We start from the raw sequence: 22860 nt of genomic DNA, 5'->3' as shown, positions 1-22860 counted from the left end.
GATCCCTGTGGAGATTGGTCTAGCACTCCTCAGTTTGAAGTACATTTCGCTCACCCCAGAGTTGTGGGTGACCAATCACAGCCCACTTTCCAAAGTGAGACATTTTTGCTGTGATGTTGGAATCTGTTTGTAACCGACCCTTGGAGATAAATCTTCCACACCGAAGTTCCAGACTATTATCTACGCAGTGATATTAGTCTGGCCATGCCAGGCTATGTTAATACAGCATCACAATCATTTTAAACACTTTATCCATATTGTATGCGTTGGCTATTAAATAGTTACAGATATACAAGCTCACTGTGAGCTTGTAGCCTATCTGCTATTTTTTGTGAAAATATACAATAGGGCTGCAGTGGTTTATAAATCAATCAGTCAATCAATCAATCAATCAATCAATTAATCAATCAATCAAACAGCAATCAATTAACCAAACAATCAGTCCGTTAATCCGTCAGCAACGCAAACAATGAATCCATCTTTGCCTTCCGCAGTGAGGGACAAGCATGTGGGGTATGGTCCACGGACCACTAGTCCACTAGTGGTGCAATGGTCTTAAAATGTTTAAAAACTATATATTGCACCTTGTATCAATGATATATTAAATAATATTTCATGAGATCATCACATTTAAGAAAATTACTAATAGTAGTGTGGGTAAAAAGCTGAACTTGGTTTATACTTTAGTTTATAGCATCTGAAGACCATGGAGTTGCATTAGATTTTATTTGTACATATAGTATATAGTATATAGTATAATAGTGACCCCTGCTGGTTGTTCAGCAGGGAGAACATGGGGTTCCATTAGATTTGTGTATTTCATTGTTACAGAGGCTGAGAAAGATGTTCCGCCCCCTATTCCTGCACGGACCAATCACAACACTGACAACCACCTCAGGGACAGCCAGGTACTGTATTTAACACACCATTGAAGTGTTTCATCATTTTGTAATTGTTACCCAAATAATGTTACACACTATAGCACAATGGAAACCTGACTAGTTGGAAAAACCTGCCTCTGATAACCTTATGAACTTACCCACAAGTACCCTAGCGTCATTATTCTGGGGGCGAACATTCTGCAAAAAATAGTAGATCTGCAAGCACAACAAGTTTGAACTTGTGGATCTGTTTTGACAGTCGTTTGTTCAGTAACAGGGGTCTCACTATCTCCAGAAATTTAGTAAAAAGAACATATATTTTCAGAGACACTGGCTAGAATAAATAAGTGAAAAGGCTGATAAATTGTTTCTTTCTCGTTATTTTGAGAAGATCCCTCTGTTACTGAACAAATGCTTTAATGAAATTATATCACTTACGGTGCCTTTAATCCTTATTCTTGTCTCCATCCTTGGTCTTGTATTCTTGCATGATCTCCTCCAGGTGTCAGGTGGTAAAGGTCCCGCAAAGCCGTTGAAAGCAGCCGTACCGCCCCCCATCCCCAGCAAACCCAAGCAGTTCTCCTCGCAGCAGGCCTTCAGCAAACCCCCTTACAGCACCGGGACCTTCCCAGGCAAGGCCAATAAGCCGGCCGGTCTGGGCGCTCACCTGAGAGCCCCCCCTCCGCTCCCCACCCACAGCCACACACTGCCGCTACCCCCCAAGCAGGACAACCCCCCGGCTGCCACCGTGCGACCCTTCACCCCTGACCCCTCGGAAGCCCCCCAGCAGCCCCCTCCGTTGCTCCAGAAGCCCCAGATGGTGGCTGCGTCCTCCATCTACTCCATGTACACGCAGCAGATGACGCCTGGGAAGATCTACGCCCAGCCTGGACAGAGTACACTGACACGCAGCCAGGCTAGAGGTAATACTACTACTAGAGCTTTATTGGGGCCTGAAAAATTAAGCCGACCCAACTCGAGTCGACAAAATAATGTAAACCCCGAGCTGAAAAAATATTTTACAAATTGAGCCTTGCATTTTTTTTTCAACAACACAAATCTTGTATGGGGAGTCCCAGGCACAATGTATTCCTCGACAGAGTCCTCGACATGAAAATGTTTGAGAACCACTGGTCTGCTACTCTAACGCTACTTCTTCCTCTCATGACAGTTTACGGGAAGCCGGTCCTCCCTCCTACTGGAGGGCAGCAGGCTGTCTCTTCAGACGGCTCCAGCGGGGTCTCTGTGGGTTCGTCTGTGACCGACGGAGGTGAGGTAGAGCTGAGCTGCTTGCTGGCCCCGGGGCCCGGCGAGGGGGGCCTCCAGGGACCCGAGCCGTCAGAGCGTGCGGCCCCTCGCCCTCTCAGCCCCACCAAGCTCCTCCCCTTCGTGTCCAACCCCCACCGGAACCCCACGGACGCGGACCTGGAGGCCCTGCGCCGGAGGCTGCACCACGCCCCGCGGCCCCTGAAGAAGCGCAGCTCCATCACGGAGCCTGAGGGGCCTGCGGGACCCAACATCCAGAAACTGCTCTACCAGAAGACCACCCTGGCTGCCATGGAGACCATCCCCGCGGATGCGGTTGCTATGACGACGACGGCAGCATCACCGTACCAAGGTTCTTACGCTTTTGAATTTTTTGTTAGTTTTCATTATTTCAGTTTAGTTTAGTTTAGTTTAGTTCTTTTTCAAAGTGGCACTATATAACCTTTTTAATGAAAACCTTGCAGTGTACTACGATGAAACCCCAGAGGATGACAGGACAGGAAGTTCAGAGCATTCAAGAGGGACAGCTCCAGGCTCCGGTCAGAATCCCACAGACATGCACCACAACAAGAGGTGGGTACAGTAGCCAGAAAACTGTACTTAAGTAAAAGTATTGTTACTTTAAAATGATAGTGACTCCTCAGAGCTCATACTTGTCTTTTAAGTTTTCGCCCCACATTAAATATTGTGTTGATCTGCTATTTTCTGCGAGCACTTTCCTCAATACTGATGATGAAAACTAATAATAAGTGGGTAAAATCAAAAGTAACAAGTGAAATGCAGCCAAATAATTTCAAAAGGTCATTTTGTTGGCCCAAATGTAATGGAGAGAAATTAAAGAAATTCTTCACAAATACAGTGTACTTAAGTAAAAGCATGTCACATTAAAACTATTAAAAAAGTGACTTCATTAAACATTTAAAAGACTACCTACCTCTGTTAACAGCGGCCTGGCGCCTCCACCCCTGCCACCTCGCTCTCCCATCCCTGACGCCGCCTCGGGCCACTCCCTACCCCCGCCGCTGGAAGAGGAGCTAGGTGAGGCGTGTCCTCCCTCCCCGCCCGTCCAAGAGCCCTACATGGAGGAGTACCCCCCGTACCCGCCTCCCCCTTACCCCAGCGGTGGAGACCAGGACCCCGGGGAGGACGCACTCAGCATGAAGCCCCCTGAGGTCACCGGGCAGGTCACCCTGCCTCCTGTGAGTGACTTTTTATTTTATTTTCCAGATCACATGTTTACAGGTGTAAAGCAGTGGGTGAAATTATTGCCTGTATCATTTTGTACAGTAGTGTTACTTGAATTAATTGTTGCTTGAGAAGAGAGAAGAGTGGGAGCAAAGGGAAAGAGACAGAAAACATGGTTAAATAAAACCAATAAAGGAATAGAATAGAATAGAATAGTCCCCACTCAGATAGATGGGTGCCTGTATTGATCCCACAGGGTAATTTCAGTTGTGAGTTGAGTGGCAGGGTACTATACATTATATGACATTATCAAATGCAGTGAGATGGGCAAAATTACAAAATACAAATACTGGGTCAAAAAATGTACTTGAATACAAAATACAAATACTGGTCTGAGAAATGTATTTGAGATACAAATACGTATTTTGTATTTTGAAAATACATGAAAATACATTTTCATGAAAATGTATATAATGATAAGTAAATTCATAATTGATTGCCAAATATTAAATTAATGACCTGTCAGAATGTCTAATACATTGAAGGTTATTACAATTTACAATTTAGCAGACGCTCTTAATCCAGAGCGACTTACATTAAGCAAGAACAAAAGCATGGGAATACATCACATATATAAAAAGCATTTATCAAGAAACATGCGTAAGCTAAGAACGTAACTAGAACATATCTAATGACACTATACATATAAGCTATACATATATATTATACTATGCTGTACTGTTATTGTGCTGTCTACATGCTATAAGTCTGTTTCAAGTGCTAACTAAGTCTAAAAAGTGCTGTCTAAGGGGGTAGGGTAAGTGCTATGGGCCATGGTGGAGTCTGAAAAGGTGGGTTTTCAAACTACGGCGGAAGATCGGGAGTGATGCTGCAGTTCTGATTGCAACGGGAAGTGCATTCCACAGTTTTGGGGCCAGAAGGGAGAAGAGTTTGGGACGTGTGGAGCGTTGTCCCAGCGTTTTTAGTGAGGGTACTTCCAGCTTCCCTGCGTTGGCTGAACTCAGTGCGCGGGAGGGTTTGTAGGGTTCAATCATGCTTGCAAGATATGGGGGAGCCATACCTTTGGTTGCTTTAAATGCCAGCATCAGAGTTTTGTATTCTGTGCGGGCAGCGACCGGGAGCCAGTGCAGGGAGCGGAGCAGGGGGGAGACATGTGAGAATTTTGGCTGGTTGAAGACCAATCGAGCTGCGGCATTTTGGATCAGAGAGGCTTAAGTGCACATGCCGGTAGGCCAGTGAGGAGGGAGTTACAATAGTCAAGTTTTGACAAGACTGTTGTCTGGATTAGGAGCTGGGCTGATTCCTGGGTGAGGAACGGTCTAATTCGTCGTATGAATATTAAGAATGATACACTTTTAAGCAAATCAATGTGCAATGTACAAAGGAATGGATGGGCCATCTGATTCATCACTGTCACTCCTCTTTGACTTCTACCTCAAGAAAAATGTAGAAAGAGATTGATTGATTGATTGATTGATTGATTGATTGATTAGGCCTACCACCAATTGTACAATTAAACCAACAATAAAAAACAAGATAAGTAAACAAGATACTAATGACTAAGATGAATAGATTATCAATTAAAGGAGCATTCAGTGATTTGGAAAACCTCCCCGGTCTTCCCCGGTAACAAGCAACAGGCTAACAGCACACACACCAAGCCCTGTTCGATCATGATGGTGGAAGGCCCCTCTCTATCCTGATTGGATGAAGGCTGGGCCACCTAGCCAAAAACGAAACCTACGGTCATTTGACCCCCTTTTTCCACGGTCTTTTGACCAGGGAGGAACAGGGAGGAACTCCTTATATGGTCAGCACACTCTATAGTAGGGAGGATTATCACAAAAAAACTAAAAAGGAGTGATATTTGAATTAAGTGAAATCACTGAATATACCTTTAATTACCATTAATAATTTAACCTGAACAGCGTGATGTCACAACAAAAGGGCACTTCATTATAATAAAGGCTAAAAAGGAACAGTGAGGCTACTAAGGATAAAGGAAAGCTGATTTACTATAAACTCATAAAAGTGGTGACTCATCTAAAATGTAAGTCTAGTTTAATGTATGAATCACCATTTAAGAGTTCAAAGAGGGCATGGACAGGTTTAAAACAAACAGCAGTTGTGCCACTAGGTGGCAACTGTTACTTTTTAATGAGATTAATTGCAGTCAGGTGTGTTTTTTGTGACTGATCCAGCCAAACAAAACACCAAAAATAGAATTATACACCCACACTGTGTTGAAATAGTACTGCACCTGCACATTTAGGCTCTACATAGTAGAACAAACATATTTATTATAACATGTTGGTTGTTTGGTGTGCCCTGTTTTGTTCAGTTCCATGTGTCCACATGTTCTGCCTGTCCACAGAGTCAGACATGCCCAGCTCTAAAGCCTCCCTCCACCTTCCACTACTTTACTAATATTTAAATAAGTCCTGTTGTAAGCTTGCCTTAGCTTGCAATATCCAATAATCATGTTTAGATTAATACACCTTTTATCTCTGGGGAAATGTCCACAAGTAATCATTTAGTTGCAACTTGGAGATGTGAGGTAAAGTCTCAACTCAAGGCCCGCCCTACTCTGCCTCTCATTTGTGGTTCAATTTGAGTGTAAGCCAATCAGAAGTGACATCACACATTGTGTTGTGTTGTGTTGTGTGTGTGGGTGCATGTATTTTGCCCCTACAGTTTAAACCTGAGGCTGTGTAAATGTTTAACATTTGAGAATAAAATTACATTAAAACAAAAAAAAGTATTTTCTGTATTTGAAATACAGAAAATACTAGATCTGAAAGTATTTAGATACAAAATACATCTCATTTCTTCCATCCCAGCAAAATACAAATGACAAAATACAAAAAAGTATTTCAAATACGTATTTCAAATACATGTATTTCAAATACTGCCCATCTCTTAAACTTAGAGATATTAGCATATGCAGGTGTGTACATTATGTTTTAGAGACATTAGCATATGCAGGTGTGGTGTAAGTTGTGTAACTGCTTCCATACCAAGCAGTTTCTACTTGAACCCCTCCACTACCACCTACATATGCTGTGCCACAAGTACAGATTCCAATTAGCCACCAATTAGCTTTTACAGACATTCCCCATACCCCAGGAATAATCTAACTATTAAATAAATGTTGTACAACATAATTGAATCACATTTCTAGGCGCCCATATAATCACAAATACTTTAACCACCAGAACACTGCCCTTCTCTTCTACAATACTTGGCACGTTCCAATCCTTCTTAAACAATTGGACTGGCCCTGCTCTGAGGGGTGCCAGTACTGCAGAAGACAGACAGGTGACAAACAAACATTTCAGCTTGGTTCCAATAAACAGTGTTTAAATAAACAGAATGTTTGAACCCCTGAAGTCTGTCATTTTTTATAATTGAATGTAACAGGTAAAAATCATCACTACTACCAAACCGCACTTCCCTCTTAGTGTGTGTATATATATAGGGCACGGGTTGCCCCGTGACAATGACAATATGACAATATGAAACATGACAATATGACAATATGAAACATGACAATATGAAACATGACAAGTTCAGGATTACTGGTTTTGGGTTCTTTATTTCTCTAAAAAATGAAGGCCTTTTCAATAAATAAGACTTGGAAAAATTGATTTACAAAAACAATGGAAACTTAAAGCACAACTAAAGACAACAAACCATACAGTGACTGCACTAAAGGCTACCCCTTAACTAAGGGCCCTGGCAGCTCTGTCTCCCGACTGTTAACGCTTTGCCTGCCCAAGTACTACTGATTCTCTGTCCCTTGCAGCCTCCCTTTGTAGGGAGTGGATCCTACAGTACCCCCCATACCCCTCCAATCTGATTCTCTGTCCCTTGCAGCCTCCCTTTATAGGGAGTGGATCCTACAGTACCCCCCATACCCCTCCAATCTCCTCCCTTTATAGGGAGTGGATCCTACAGTGCCCCCCATACCCCTCCAATATCCTCCCTTTATAGGGAGTGGATCCTACAGTACCCCCCATACCCCTCCAATCTGTCCCTTGCAGCCTCCCTTTATAGGGAGTGGATCCTACCAAGCAATTCCTACCTGAAAGCCCCCCCCCCCCCCTGGATGTGCGATGTTCAGGATTGGATTTCGGTTGGCTTTTTTAATGAACAGCTCACGTTATTGCCGGTGTCTTGTGTTCTCTGTGTTCAGGGTAAAAGGACCAACCTGCGTAAAGTGTGTTCGGAGCGGATCGACCATGGCATGCGTGTCAAGTTCAACCCTCTGGCTCTGCTGCTGGACTCGTCTCTGGAGGGAGAGTACGACCTGGTCCAGAGAGTCATCTACGACGTGAGTCACATGAGCACACACTACCTCAATAATAATCATAACAAACCATAACAACCATCATAATATTCATAAAACTCTGTATTAGCACGGTTTGAAACAGTTTTACAAAGTGAGGATTTAGAATCCTCTGTGGTTTGGTGAACTCAGTTCTTTGACACACACACACACACACACACACACACACACACACACACACACACACACACACACACACACACACACACACACACACACACACACACACACACACACACACACACACACACACGTATTTGGGGCCATGGCCAATTGTTTATCAGAGGTGCAAACAACACAGAGTTTGTGCAGTGAGACATATATTTTTCTGTCCTAGCGCAACACTGTGTAAAAAAAGGTTTTTCAAGCTCCCGAGCCAAATCCACGCAATAAGTACCTTTTTATTCAGCTCCAACACACTCACAAAGAAAAAAAAAGTTCTGGAAATATTTTGAAAAAGGTGGCTACTGATTTTGTTCATAATACACATTATGTGAAATATGTGAGGCCTAATGTATACAAGAGACATCTCGTCACGAAAATAATAAATTGTGGTACATTGTTATATTGTAGATAGATCTGTTATTTTTCAACTCTTCACCTGTGAAAGCACACTGGTGTAAGAGCATTCATTATTCATTATTGGACCGTATGATTGCTGGATTGCAGGTCTGGAAATGGGGTAAAATACTTTTTATGGAAATGTTTAGGAATTTCATTGTTAAAATAATTGACCGATGGAGAGACTCTATTTTAGCCATATTTGTTGGCTATTCAAAAATAGCACATAAGCTTAAGCTTGTATCTTCTATTCTTGAAAAATCGTGAAAATGTGTGCAAATCTTTGAATAATATCTAAAGCAAACATTTTTTACTCAAATCTTTGCTCCGGGGGGTTTCTGAAACAAAATATCCTTGACATGAAAAGGTTTGAAAACCAATATAGCAACATAGGTTTTTCAGAAAACTGTTTTTAGAAGACATTTTTAGAATCGTCCTCAAGGTCTCTTGGGTTATTTTGTACATGAGGAGTACGTGACGTGTTGTGTCCACCAGGTGGCAGACCCCAGCATGCCCAATGACGAGGGCATCACAGCGCTGCACAACGCAGTGTGTGCTGGACACACCGAGATTGTCAAGTTCCTCGTCCAGTTCGGAGTCAACGTCAACGCTGCCGACAGCGATGGCTGGTCAGTGGGCCGTGTGTGTGTGTGTGTGTGTGTGTGTGTGTGTGTGTGTGTGTGTGTGTGTGTGTGTGTGTGTGTGTGTGTGTGTGTGTGTGTGTGTGTGTGTGTGTGTGTGTGTGTGCGCGTGTGTGTGTCCATATACTGTACATACAGACATATATATATGATTTTAAAAATATGTTTTTGTTTTCTATATTATTTGAAAGATTCAGAAATAAGAAAAGTCAAGCATTTTTCTAAATAAATCAATTGAATGAATTGCAAAAACAAAATCAATGAAATTCCATATAAATTCCCAAATGTCAAAAGTAGTGAAAATAGCAGATCTACATGTTCACATTGTGTCACAATGCAGCACATTGTTGGGCGGCGGTGGCTCAGGGGTAGAGTGGCTGGATGCTGGTAACCGCAAGGTTGCCAGTTCAAACCCGGGCTCCCCCAGAGTTAGTGTCAAAGTGTCCTTGAGCAAGACACTGAATCCCTAATTGCTCCTGATGTGCTGGTTGGTGCCTTGCATGGTTTCCGCCGCCATTGGTGTATGAATGTGTGTGTGAATGGGTGAATGTAATGCACAATCTATGTAAAGCGCCTTGGATAAAGGCGCTACATAAATGCACCATTTACCATTTATTGTGAGCTTGTAGAGCTGCTATTTTCACCATTTTGGGTCCTGGAGAGACATGACATTTCTCTATTGGGTCTCTATAGCTAAAAAGGTTTGGGAACCACTGGCTATAGAGGGGCAGACAGACGGACAGACAGACGAATGTCTCTCTCTTCTCGCAGGACTCCGCTGCACTGCGCCGCCTCCTGCAACAACGTGCAGGTGTGCAAGTTCCTGGTGGAGTCGGGCGCGGCGGTGTTCGCCACCACCTACAGCGACATGCAGACCGCCGCCGACAAGTGTGAGGAGATGGAGGATGGCTACGCCCAGTGCTCCCAGTTCCTCTACGGTGAGTTTACAGTAACACCGTCTGTCTGTCTGGGGATCAGACTCTTTTTAGCAACTCTCTCTGGTCCAGTCTTCTAGACTGGACGTCGTCTCTGTCGGGTGGAAACCTCATATCGCTGCTGTCGGGGAGAAGCCACCTAACTCCATTTTTGAGGTTTTTAATTTGTTTGTTTTTTACATAAATCAATGCTATTGAACACCCTTTTGGAGTTGGTTTCTTCCCGACAGCAGAGACATGTTTCAGGATTCAAATACAAAAACAGCAAAAGTAGCAGATCTACAAGCTCAAAACACACAGACGGAGCTTGCGGATTTTGTGACAAGTAGGGTGTTTATTTACGAACAAACACTAACGGTTAGAATATGGAGATAAGAGGATTCTGTGATATGTTCCTCTGTGCAGACTTTGTCTCCGTGGACGTGCCAATAGCCACTGTTTTGTCATTTGACAGATTCAATGTTGAACAACATGATATAACAATGAATAAAAAACAGTGATGTCTCACTGACCACAGAGCCTCCTCTTCAGCTAATCTCTCTCTGCAGTTATGGTGTTGTATCTGGACTGTAGATGGTCAAAACTGGCCTGTATCCGATTCTTCTGTTCAGCCAGGTTGTTATATCTGGACTGTAGCTGGACTGTAGCTGATTCTTAGTTTACGCATGATTCATGATAACTACTTTTTATATATGTGATGTATGCCATGCTTTTGTTAATGCTTAATGTAAATCGCTCTGGATTAAGAGCGTCTGCTAAATGCCTAAATTGTAATTCTTCTGTTCAGCCTGGTTGTCATATCTGGACTGTAGCTGATTCTTCTGTTTAGCCAGGTTGTCATATCTGGATTGTATCTGATTCTTCTGTTCAGCCAGGTTGTCATATCTGGACTGTTACTGATTCTTCTGTTTAGCCAGGTTGTTATATCTGGACTGTAGCTGATTCTTCTGTTCAGCCAGGTTGTCATATCTGGACTGTAGCTGATTCTTCTGTTTAGCCAGGTTGTCATATCTGGACTGTAGCTGATTCTTCTGTTCAGCCAGGTTGTCATATCTGGACTGTAGCTGATTCTTCTGTTCAGCCAGGTTGTCATATCTGGACTGTAACTCATCATTCAGTTCAGTTACATTGTTGTATCCGGACTGTAGATGGTCAAATCTGGACTGTATCTGATCCTTCTGTTCAGTTACGTTGTTACATATGGACTGTAGATGGTCCAGGTCTTTGGTCAGGTTGTTTTTCTCTTCAGTCCAATCAGAAACTGTAAGAAGGAGAATCAACAAACTGATGAGTTTTACATACAACGTTGTTCTGATCTGACCTCATTAATGAGGTTGTATAACTTTCTGTTATATCTGCTCTGTAACTGGTTGTTAGTTGGTATCTCTTAATGTTCAGCGCCGGCATGGTGGCACCAAGGGGAAAATAGCCAAAGACAAAGTATAGAGTGTCCGGCCAGAAACTGGGAGGTCGGGGTTCGATCCCCGGCCGGGTCATACCAAAGACTGTAAACATGGGACCCAATGCCTCCACTGGGCGGTTAAATGACTACAAATGAATCCCGAGCACGGCATGAACAAATCTCGCATATAGCAATGTATGTGACAGGACTTTAACCTGACTTTAACCTTTTAAATGCTACCGGCTGATCACCTCCATGCCACACCCCATTGATGAAATAATTTGTTCATATTCTAATATTTTTTAGAGCTGTATGCCATAATCCCCAAAATTAAAACTAAAAAGGTTTTAAATATTTCACTTTGTGTAATGAATCTAGAATATATGAATTATATTATGGAAGAAAATTTAAATTTCCACTATCTGTAGTTATGAAAGTTGACTTACAGAGAGAGAGTCTGAGACCAATGTTGAGCAGAGCTTGAACACCAAAAAGAAATCCAAAACACAATCCAACTACCGGTAGTCTGTACCGTCTTCTGCCTGCACGCACGCACGCACGCACGCACGCACGCACGCACGCACGCACGCACGCACGCACGCACGCACGCACGCACGCACGCACGCACGCACGCACGCACACACACACACACACACACACACACACACACACACACAGTGAGCATATAAAGAGGGAGTTAGAGATCAGTTAATATATTATTTATATTGCGTTTATATTTTTTGTGATTTGCAGTTGTAGTAACATCTCTTACCAGATCTTATCTTCCGTGGATGTTTCTGCTGAGCTGTAGTCTCAACATTTGCATAGATTTTATCATCACCTTCTTCTTCTCTTTTTACTTTTACTTTACGAGAGAGAAGAGAGAGTGAGAGATAGATAGATAGATAGATAGATAGATAGATAGGGATTTGTGCATGTAGTTGTGGTAACATATATCTTACCAGATCTTATCTTCTGTGGATGTTTCTGCTGAGCTGTAGTCTTGGTCACAACATTTGCATAAATGTTTTCATCCATTTCTACCTTTATGACTTTAAAACATCTTGCAGGTATTTGAAATGGTTCACCTCTTCACAACAGATTACAGAATGAACAATAGAGAAGGGTGGTGGTCTTTATTTTGTGAAATGGTTTCATAGCATCCACCCCTCCCCCTCCTTCCTCCTCTTGTTTCCTCTTAGCAGTAGTGAATTCACCCCTCCACCCTCCCTCCTCATTTCCACCTGTACTGCACCACAACTTTCGGTCTCACATAGTGTGATAAACATCTGTGTAACACATTATGTATCCTTTGTTATTTGTATTGTTCGTATATGTGAATTGTCAAATGAATTTATTAAGCACATTTAGCGACTCTCGTTGACCAAAGTGCTATGCGGGCAGGAGCTAAATCCTTAGTACTGAGTATATTTAAGGCTAGATCACACAAACTATTGTACACAAATCATCTACAATCTACATAAACAATTAACCCTAGAACATTAAACATAACAACATTTTGTCACACCTCACTAAACACGGGTATATTTTAATTTTACACAATGTAAAATATACCATAAAGATTTCTCGATGTTGAAGTACAGCAATACATTGCAACTTGAGGTAGGCCTACTTTTCACAAAAAAAGAAAAAAGAAAGAAAAAATTGAAAAAGAATAGATATCTTGGGGGGACCATATGGGGATCATATGGGGGCAAAATCGGTGAAAAACGTGGGTAGTATCAAAAAAGAAAACAAAATATGTTTTTTTTCTTTTTTTCTTCTGTTTCTAAGAAAATGTAAGATAGAGGAACAACTTTCCACTAATTTTAAGAGTCATCTTGAACAGGATGTTGTCTATCTTATGCTGCAGGTCTGAACAATGTGTGGTTATTATTCTCATTGATCCCCTAGGCCTAGAGAGTGTAATTGTACCGTTATAACTCTCTCTAATATTATACTTTTCATCAATTTAGTCCTTATGATAAAACAACATTCTTCATGGTCTACAATAGATATGCTGCAATTAATAATCATCTGAGACTATTGCCTATTAATTGCCTATTATTACATTTTATTTGGGGTTGGTTCGCTCACTTGCCTGTGATGTGATAACATGTGATAAAACCTACACCCATGGGCAAAAGTATTTTTTGATGTGCCACTAAACATGTAGTGATTTAGGTTGGTATATGTCACCTACCTGAAAATGTTTTTATTAAAGAGCTGGAGAGACAGGGAAACCTATGTTACTGAACAAACACTCTAAAGCAATGATTACTATCAGAATATAGTGATTTAACCTTTTAACAAAAACATGTTTTGTTTTAACCAAAAAATATCACTTACTCTACCTTTAAAATGGAACAGATGGCTGTTAGTTATTCACATTCTATAGGCTCTATAGGCTCATGCTATATACAAATCCGTGCAAGCTGCACTGGGTGCAATCATAGCTGCGGTCTCACATTAAGCACAGCTTGACACCGCAGCATTGATTGTATACAGCTGGCCTACAGGGCATGGCTCTGCAGATTCGTCTATAGTTCCCCATACAAATAAAATGTCTACAGTTAATGAGTCAGACAAACCAAACTAACACATGTAAACGCACACATCATGCAGCTGTAGCAACACACCAGCTAATAGACTCTTTCACAGATCCAACACATAGGTTCAAAACATGATTTGTCGTTCCATTCTCCATTATGAAACACAGCACAGTCCTCTTCTCCAGCGTTACTGGGCTCACCAGGGAGCCAGTACCTGGAGAAGAAGGACCATTTAATTCATTACAATTCATATAACAAGGATGGTCTTTTTCTCTAAAGCTTTGTTTTCTTCATTATTATTATTATTATTATTATTATTATTATTATTATTATTATTATTATTATTATTATTATTATTATTATTATTATTATTATTATTATTAACTCAAATTATGTTGCCGATATTATACAAATTAACCGGACAGTGGTATAGACAACACATATTGTTGTCTATTGTTTTAGTGACAGTGTGGTAGGTTGGTATTTCATTATAATGTTTAATACCATTTAGAAATATATTGAAATGTTGAAATGAATAAGAGAAGAATGAAGGTAAAGTCTTACGTTGGTGTGGTCAGTGGTGTTCCATCTACCCATTTCCACACTCCTTCCTCGTCCGTGTCAGTCAAACCCAGCCATATCCACTGGTTTCTCTTAACAACTGTGTTAACAAAGTCCTGGACAGAAAAGATGCTGGTTACTGAAATACACAGAAGAAGTAGAAGATAGAAGTAGAAGATTTACACGCACGCACACACGCACGCACGCACGCACGCACGCACGCACGCACGCACGCACGCACGCACACACACCTGTTTTTCTTTGCTGTTTATGATGATCAAGTCTGATTGTTTGTCTCTACAGTATTGTCTGCTCTGCTCCCAGGTTCGCCAGTCTACTTCCACAGTAGCGATGTAATAACACACATCACCAGCGAATGTAAATCCATGTGATTCTAACAACAGAGAACAGAGTTAGCCTCTTGTTTTTCATTTGCTCAGATTAATTGATGAACATTTTAAAAGACAATTAAAAAGAAAAAAGATGTCACGGTCTGACTGACCACAAAGAGTTCTCTTGATGTCATCGTGTTCAATTAGTTTGTTGTATCTGGACTGTAGGTGGTCTAGGTTTAGACCACACTGGTCCTTCTGTTCAGTCAGGATGTCATATCTGGACTGTACATGGTCCAAGTGATGGACCAGGTTGTTTTTCTCTTCCGTCCATTCAGAATCTGTAAGAAGGAGAATCAAACAAACCGATGAGTTTTACATACAACTTTGTTCTGATCTGACCTCCTTAATGTGGTTGTAGTAGCTGCTCTGTGACTGGTTGTATCTGGTTGTTAGTTGGTCTCTCTTCACTACAGTATTATGTTCTGGACCGGTGTGAGGCCCAGAGCAAAGCACCCCATGTGGACACAAATCATATAGCTTGGAAACCAGACGAATCTGCTACAGCAAAAAAAATACAAAAATAAATGGGCCTCCTTGTGGCGCTATGATAGGGCAATGTTAAAAGGGTGGCATTTGTTACTCAACGTAGTACGAATGTGTGTGCAAAGTTTCACCACAATCGGACAGACGGACACTGCATTCCTGATTTGCGGCAAACTATTGTACACAAATCATCTACATAAACAATTAACCCTAGAACATGAAACATAACAACATTTTGTCACACCTCACTAAACACGGGTATATTTTAATTTTACACAATGTAAAATATACCATAAAGATTTCTCGATGTTGAAGTACAGCAATACATTGCAACTTGAGGTAGGCCTACTTTTCACAAAAAAAGAAAAAAGAAAGAAAAAATTGAAAAAGAATAGATATCTTGGGGGGACCATATGGGGATCATATGGGGGCAAAATCGGTGAAAAAATTAAAAATGAAAAAAACTAACAGATCTGTCTTGATCACATGACTATAGAGATCATGAGTACCAATTTGCAAGAAATTTGGATAAAAGGAATATCCAAAAATGTGTTTTACATAAGTCGGCTTGACTCGGCTATAACAGGCCTGTGTGAAACAAATTGGGGCAGAGGTTCTGCGCTGGCATTGCACGCACGCACGCACGCACGCACGCACGCACACACGCACATTCTCTTAACAACTGTGTTAACAAAGTCATTTCATTTTGGTGGTTTTGTTGTCTTCCTTCCTGACTGTGTTGGGTTGCTATAGGTAGAGACTAGAGAGCGCAAAAACAAAAAAGTGGCATTGCACCATTTGGTGCCTCGGTAAATGCCCATTATGATAATGAATTGAAAGTAGAACCCATCATAGATAGGTAAGCATTATTATAAGATACCTACTGTAATAACCAGCAAATGTTCATTAGGTTTAAAATCAGAAAGACTAGAAAAAGCAGTCCTCGGAGCGCTAAATGTTCTAAAACTTGACTTACAGAGAGAGAGTCTGAGACCAATGTTGAGCAGAGCTTGAACACCACAAAGCAATCCAAGTCCCATTCCAACTAGTCGGTACAGTCTTCTGACTGGACAGACGCACGCACGCACGCACAGTGAGAATAAAGAGGGAGTTAGAGATCAGTTTAAAATAATGTATTATTTATATTGCGTTTATATTTTTAGTGATTTGCAGTTGTAGTAACATCTCTTACCAGATCTTATCTTCCGTGGATGTTTCTGCTGAGCTGTAGTCTCAGCATTTCCATAGATTTTATCATCACCTTCCTCTTCCTCATTGTCTTCCTCTTGGATCTCAATGTTTTCAGCCATTTCTACCTTTGTGACTTTAATTCATCTGGCAAGTATTTGTTATGGTTCACCTCTTCAGAATGAATGATAGATTTATCCCCCTCCTTCCTCCTCTTGTTTCCTCTGTCACAGTAGCAGAGGCAGTGCACCCCCCCCCCCCCCCCCCCCTCCTCACCGTCCACACCCTCCACCCACACCATCCAACCCTCTCGACCACTTTCAGTCTCACGTAGCGTGATAAACTTCTGTCTTTTCATTTGCATTATTCACATTGACTGCATGGAGTGCATGAATTTCCAACTGCAGTGGTGTCCGATAAGAACTTGATCTAGATGTCTAACCCGGGTGGTTTGAAAGGTTGGCAGCAGAGGCTCTCAGCGCGCGTGAGAATTCTGCTTGAATTCAGCTTAGAGTTAGAATTCTGCTTGATTATATTTAGTTGTGCCTGTGATGTGACAATCAAGTGATTGTGTGCGTGCACACATGCAGGTGTGCAGGAGAAGATGGGGGTGATGAACCGCGGTGTGGTGTACGCTCTGTGGGACTACGAGGCGGACGGTGAAGACGAGCTGGGCTTCCTGGAGGGAGACTGCATGACGGTGCTGAGACGAGAGGACCAGCTGGAGACGGACTGGTGGTGGGCTCGCTGCGGAGACCGAGAGGGATACATCCCTCGCAACCTGCTGGGGGTGAGACACATGGATGTATGGCTATCAAGGCCATAAAGTAGTTTTTTGCCACTCAGTGGGCGTTCCCCATAGAGTAATAAAAGGATAATTAAAGCAAGAAGGATAGAGACCGAACCGGAGCGTTAGCCCCGCCCCTCCCGCTATTCATTTCAGTGGAAGTTGCTCAGTGGCGTTTTGAAGCACCCATAAGACTGCCGGAAGTATAATTATAACTCAATGGCTCGAGCAAGCGGAAGTTTAGCCTAGCCTAGCCCCGGACCTCAATTTTGAGGTCCGGGCTTACGCACGTGACGTCATGAACGTCCGTCCACCTCCATGAAAGTGGTGCAATTCCACATTTCGCCAGTAGGTAGTGGCAGCTTCAACGTTGGATAGCCTTACTGGGGGCTTGGCATTCCCGCATAACACAGATCTACAAACTCACAACCACAACATGTTGTGGTTGTGGGTTTGTAGATCTGCTATTTTCAGTTCTTCTTAAAAGTTACATTCATGGAATATCTGACATTTCTTTTCGGTTGTATTTTATTTTATTTATTCAATTATTTTGTAAAAAAAAATTATGTATGGAAAAACAGCAAATCTTTTGAAATAACGATGGTGCAATAGTTTGTGGTTTGCTTTTAAAGACGAAGGATGGATAGATGAATTGAATGAATACACCTTTATTCATTCACAGATGATTTTACCAGTTGCACAATTCTTATACATTTTGTTGTAATCAGATCTGAAGATGCTATGAGAATGCTGTTATTCAAAAGCATTACGTAATAACATAGCACTTCTTAAAGAGCGTTTACATTTATACGTGTAGCTCCACATTAATGCTGTGGTTTCTCTGTCTTCAACAGCTGTATCTGAGGATCAGACCCCGACAGAGGAGCCTGGCTTGATCTCAGAGAACCCTGTTCCGAACACACACACACACACACACACACACACACACACACACACACACACACACACACACACACACACACACACACACACACACACACACACACACACACACACACACACACACACACACACACACACACACACACACACACACACACACACACACACACACACAATCTCTCTCTCTCTCTCTCTTCTGGGTAGAGCAGGTGAGGGGATGTGAAGCTTCTAGCATTATGTAGGATCTTTGGACACAGAATATTTAGATACCTTTATTGAAAGCGATATTTTACAGACCATCTGCTTTGATAGACCATTGTTGATGTTCGCCCAGACCTCTATCTGATGTCAAAGCTCGCCATGTGTTCTGTGGAGGAGACAGAAAGGAATACAGGAAGCACAATACCTTACTGTGTACAGCACATCAATCCATGTACCTTCTGTTCAATTGCTTTTCAATATAAAAAATAAATAAAACATTGTGTATACATATTTCCCTTGCAAAGAAAATATCCACTTTGTTCAGATGCAGGTGGACAATATAACAAATGAAGCAATCGTGAACAAACATTCATGAACAAAAATCCCACACTCAAGAGCGAGATTTTTGTTAATAACTTTTTGTTGATGATTGCTTCATTATACTTTTTTCATTACCATTTCTTTTCATTTATGACACAGACCATACATTTAGAGAAACCCGGTCATTATCAGAAAACCGGTCATTATGCTGGTTTTATTTATTAGAAATTGGAAAATGAGTCATTATTGTGTTAGTGTTTTTTATTTTATTTATTTTTATATATATTGAAAAGTGATTGCATGGAAGGTGGGTACGCATCCTTGTTGAGAAGAAGTGAAAACATTTCAGACTGGAATTAGCAATACGCACAAAATACTTTTGTTTCATATTTGTTTGAAGCCTTTTGTCTGGGAAACGACTACAAAACATTGCATTCTCTGTTGAACGCTGTTCAGATAGACCAGCTTCTATTAGCTACAAAAACTCAACCAGTGGGACTGGACCCCAACATGAGCCGTGAGACATTCTGACAGTTTTCTATTGTGTCCTGACTCAATGGTTAATAATATATCGTTATCAGAAAGAAACCTTCTATCTCCATGTTTCAACATTTTGTAAATCAATGAATGCCTAGCTTCATCATACAAGAGTGTCAACAAAAAGTAGCAAAGAAAAATAAATGCCGATCCACAAGCTGACAATGTGTCAGATCAGCTATTTCACTATGTCTGATATTGTTTTAAGTGAAAATGCAAGTGATTATGTGCAGTATGTCTGGGTTTTATAAATATTTAACCAATGAAAAGCTTTTTTATTTGTTTTGGACATGCAAGGTTTCCACCCGACAGCAATGATATTCTGGTCCTGATTTCTAACATGGAACCAGCTTAGAACCCTCTGGAATAAACCCTGAATACTGGAATGTACTGGATTTTAGCACACAGTAGAAACCAACCAAGAGACAACTGACCTAGGATTAGTGTAACAACACTGGTCATACACGTCTATGATGCCACCATTTTGTTTGGCGTGATGTGGTCGTGAGCTGCACTTCATTGTGATTTCACACAGCTTTGTTGAAGTTGTTGGTCATTATGTCAAGAAACAGATACATAATGAATTCATATTATCTGAGATATTATCTGATATTGTTGAAGTCGGGCAGAAACCTTGTATCTCCATATTTCAACTTTGTAATATTGTTTTCGTCAATTAATGCTAAAGCGCAAAAGCTTGTCGATCTGGATTTCTTTACACAACAGTTATGGGCATATGAGGTTTCCACCCGACAGAGAATATCTGATATGATTGCTTCTTTGGCAGATCCATATTTCAACTTTTGTTTACGTAAATGAATGTCTTACTTCATCATGTCACCCCAAAGTAGTGAAGATAGCTGATCTACAAGTTCACAACGCTGCGGTTTTGGACATGGAAGGTTTTCACCCGACAGTGACAATATAATATTATCTATCTATAAATCTAATCTATTCTAATCTACATCACTGCATTACAAAAGCCTGGCTCCAGCCTGAATCGCTAACCACGCTCATTAAAAAATATATGTTCTGGTGATTCAGAAGTCAAACGAAATGATAATTCAGTGTCAGGCTAGCATTACACAGGTGGGGAGTGGACGTTGTATCTCTGTTGGTTCCTGCTGTGTGAAGGTACCTTCTCCACCTCTCTGATGGAGCAAAGGTTTTCTACTGTGTGAATGTACCTTCTTCTCCACCACTTGGATGGAACTGGTTTCTGTTGTTTCATTTCATAAGAGTTGGCATGGGCTATATAGTCCCCCGCCGAAAGCATCAGTGTCATTTGAGATTTTAGCGTTGACTATTCAGAAATAGCAGAGCTCACAGCGGGTCACTTTGTGCAGCACTGCGAGCTTAGTACATCTGCTATTTTTGAAAGATCTTGAAAGTGTGAGAACTACTGATTTAGAAGGCATTTTGTAGAATCGCTCTTAATCAGGAAGAAAATGAGAAATCTGACTTTGCAATGTGTGAACTAGATGTTCTTATGGCAGTTTACTCATCAATGCAGGTTTATATTATCGATATTATCGAGATTCCAGTCTGACTAATGGATGAAAGGTTGTAGCATTACTGTAGCGTTTGTTTGAACAAAAACCAGTTAACTACAGTTTATAAGGATGAACCAAAGGTGAGACTGAGATGCATCACAGGAATGTGTGAAGCAAATCGACTTTCAAATGCATTCCTGTTAAATTAAAAAACGTTAAGGTATACATTCATGGCAGAAATGGCTCCTCTGGTTAACCCATTAAATCAGGGAAAGCACCTGTGTCATTTTAGATTTTAGCTACTGTGTATATCGTCTGTCGGGTTGAAAATTCATATCTCCAAAACTATTACTTTTCAGGATTCAAATTAAAAATTAGCAGATTGACCAGCTCAAAACGCGTTTTAGCGTGTAGATGTGCTATTTTGTATGCTTTTGTGTGACGCTCTAGTGTAGGATAATCAAGTAGTGATCTGCATTGATTTACGAAAACAAACAAATAAAACGTTTAAATGCGGAGGTTTCTGCCCGACAGCAACAGTATAGCAACATGTTTTTGAGGAAACTGTTAGAATTTAGAAGGCATTTGCAGTATCGGCCTCAGGTCTTAATGGGATAAAACAAAGACAGGTTTGTGAATGAATGCTTCTTAATGTAAGTGATGACTGAGTTCCTCCGTTTGGATTTGGCGCTCTGTGATGTGACGCTGTCGCTTCTCGCTGCCTCTGCTGTTCTTTTTTAGTGTATTTTAAGAACCTGGGTGTGCCTGTGTCTGCTAACATGGAGAAAATGTTCTCGCTTTACTTCAGAATTGTGAAAATAAACAAAGAAAAAGCTGTGACAATAAACTATGAATGTCATTACCGCACAAACCTGAAATGCCAATCCCCTCTGCAACAAGATATGCTGTTTAGCCTTCATATAAATTAAGACAAAATGTGATATCCACCATTTTTATGAGTGGAGCCTATCTTTCATAATTACTAGCACAAAAACTAATTTGACATTTTTTAAGGATGGATTCTCTATATCCAGTATAATAATGGTATGGATGATGTTGAGGTAATGGAACTGAATATTAAAAGAATTATAATAATTGTTCAATTTGATTTGTGTTTTTATACATTTGCATTTCTGAATTAAAAATCCCCCAAATAAAAAAATATATATCCCAGAAAAACTCACTGATGTATGCTGAATTATTGTTTCTAAATGTATTCTTTCTGAATCCGTGTATCTTGTGTTGAATCAATATTCTGTCTGGTGTCCCAAAATTGAAAATTGTCTTGTTTTTCAATATCAGCTTTTTGGAAAACGAAAATTGACTCAAATCGCGTTTTTCTTATTGCCAACTTATTGCCAAGAAAAATCCAAAAATGACCTTTTTCCAATATCCGTGTTTCACCAAAGTGAATGGAAAACCAAGTCTGCTTGCGTTTGAGCTCCGTTCTGTGATCACGGATAAGAATTCCGGTTTACTTCCTGTTTATGAGCTAAAGCAGCACTAGGCTACTTTTTGGGGTGTCAATAGTCAATGGCAGAGTTTGGCACAAAAAAATCACTTTCACCTAGAAACTCCATTCACACTTTTTATAATTCAGCTAGGTTAATCTTACGGTGGACATGTTTGCCTGAAAATTAATCTTTGAAATGTTTCATAGTTTTAGAAATATAGTGCTTTAAAATTTGATAAATTTATAATGGGGCTCAATAGCACCAAATGCAAAATTTTAAATGCACCATTTTAATAGCAGCTCTACGGCACGTCAAAAAAAATCACTTTCACCTAGAAACTCCATTCACACTTTTTATAATTCAGCTTACTGTGGGCACACATGCTGGAACTTTTTACTTTGACATGTTTTGTAGTTTCTGAGTTATTTAACTTAAACGCCCAATGCATTCTCAATGGCAATAGCACAAACTGTGGCATGCTACTAGACCTACATACTTACACCTATAGAAACCCCATTCAAACCTATTTAGGTTCATCTTACGGTGGACATGTTTGCCTGAAAAGGAATCTTTGAAATGTTTCATAGTTTTAGAAATATAGTGCTTTCATATTTGAGACATTTATAATGGGGCTCAATGGCAGCTCTATGGCACGTCAACAAATCACTTTCACCTAGAAGCTCCATTCACACTTTTTATAATTCAGCTTACTGTGGGCACACATGCTGGAACCTTTTACTTTGAA

At 40.8% G+C, this 22860-nt stretch overlaps 2 protein-coding genes across 2 annotated transcripts in view; one reads left to right on the top strand and one right to left on the bottom strand.

Annotated features, from left to right (window-relative positions):
* Window positions 1-18638, top strand: part of LOC306922371 (apoptosis-stimulating of p53 protein 2-like) — a 36246-nt gene extending 17608 nt beyond the window's left edge. Inside the window, exons 9-18 of the mRNA XM_079499918.1 lie at window positions 832-908; window positions 1384-1804; window positions 2053-2499; window positions 2612-2720; window positions 3094-3346; window positions 7549-7686; window positions 8758-8891; window positions 9675-9841; window positions 17010-17209; window positions 18061-18638. Coding sequence (XP_079356044.1) covers window positions 832-908; window positions 1384-1804; window positions 2053-2499; window positions 2612-2720; window positions 3094-3346; window positions 7549-7686; window positions 8758-8891; window positions 9675-9841; window positions 17010-17209; window positions 18061-18102 — 1988 coding nt within the window. The 3' untranslated portion in view covers window positions 18103-18638. The remainder of the gene's footprint in view (window positions 1-831; window positions 909-1383; window positions 1805-2052; window positions 2500-2611; window positions 2721-3093; window positions 3347-7548; window positions 7687-8757; window positions 8892-9674; window positions 9842-17009; window positions 17210-18060) is intronic.
* LOC306922100 (C-type lectin domain family 17, member A-like) lies at window positions 13853-16541 on the bottom strand (the record flags this gene model as incomplete). The annotated part of the gene is made up of 6 exons (XM_079499493.1): window positions 13853-14006; window positions 14357-14469; window positions 14605-14747; window positions 14856-15026; window positions 16208-16297; window positions 16424-16541. The coding sequence occupies 6 exons, from the start codon at window positions 16539-16541 to the stop codon at window positions 13883-13885; spliced, it is 759 nt and encodes a 252-aa protein (XP_079355619.1). The 3' UTR covers window positions 13853-13882.
* Window positions 18639-22860: the final 4222 nt, after the last annotated feature.

The sequence above is a fragment of the Electrona antarctica genome (genome assembly GCF_951216825.1).
Source record: "Electrona antarctica genome assembly, chromosome: 4".
NCBI classification, from domain to species: domain Eukaryota; kingdom Metazoa; phylum Chordata; class Actinopteri; order Myctophiformes; family Myctophidae; genus Electrona; species Electrona antarctica.
This window is presented reverse-complemented; position numbering and strand designations above follow the sequence as displayed.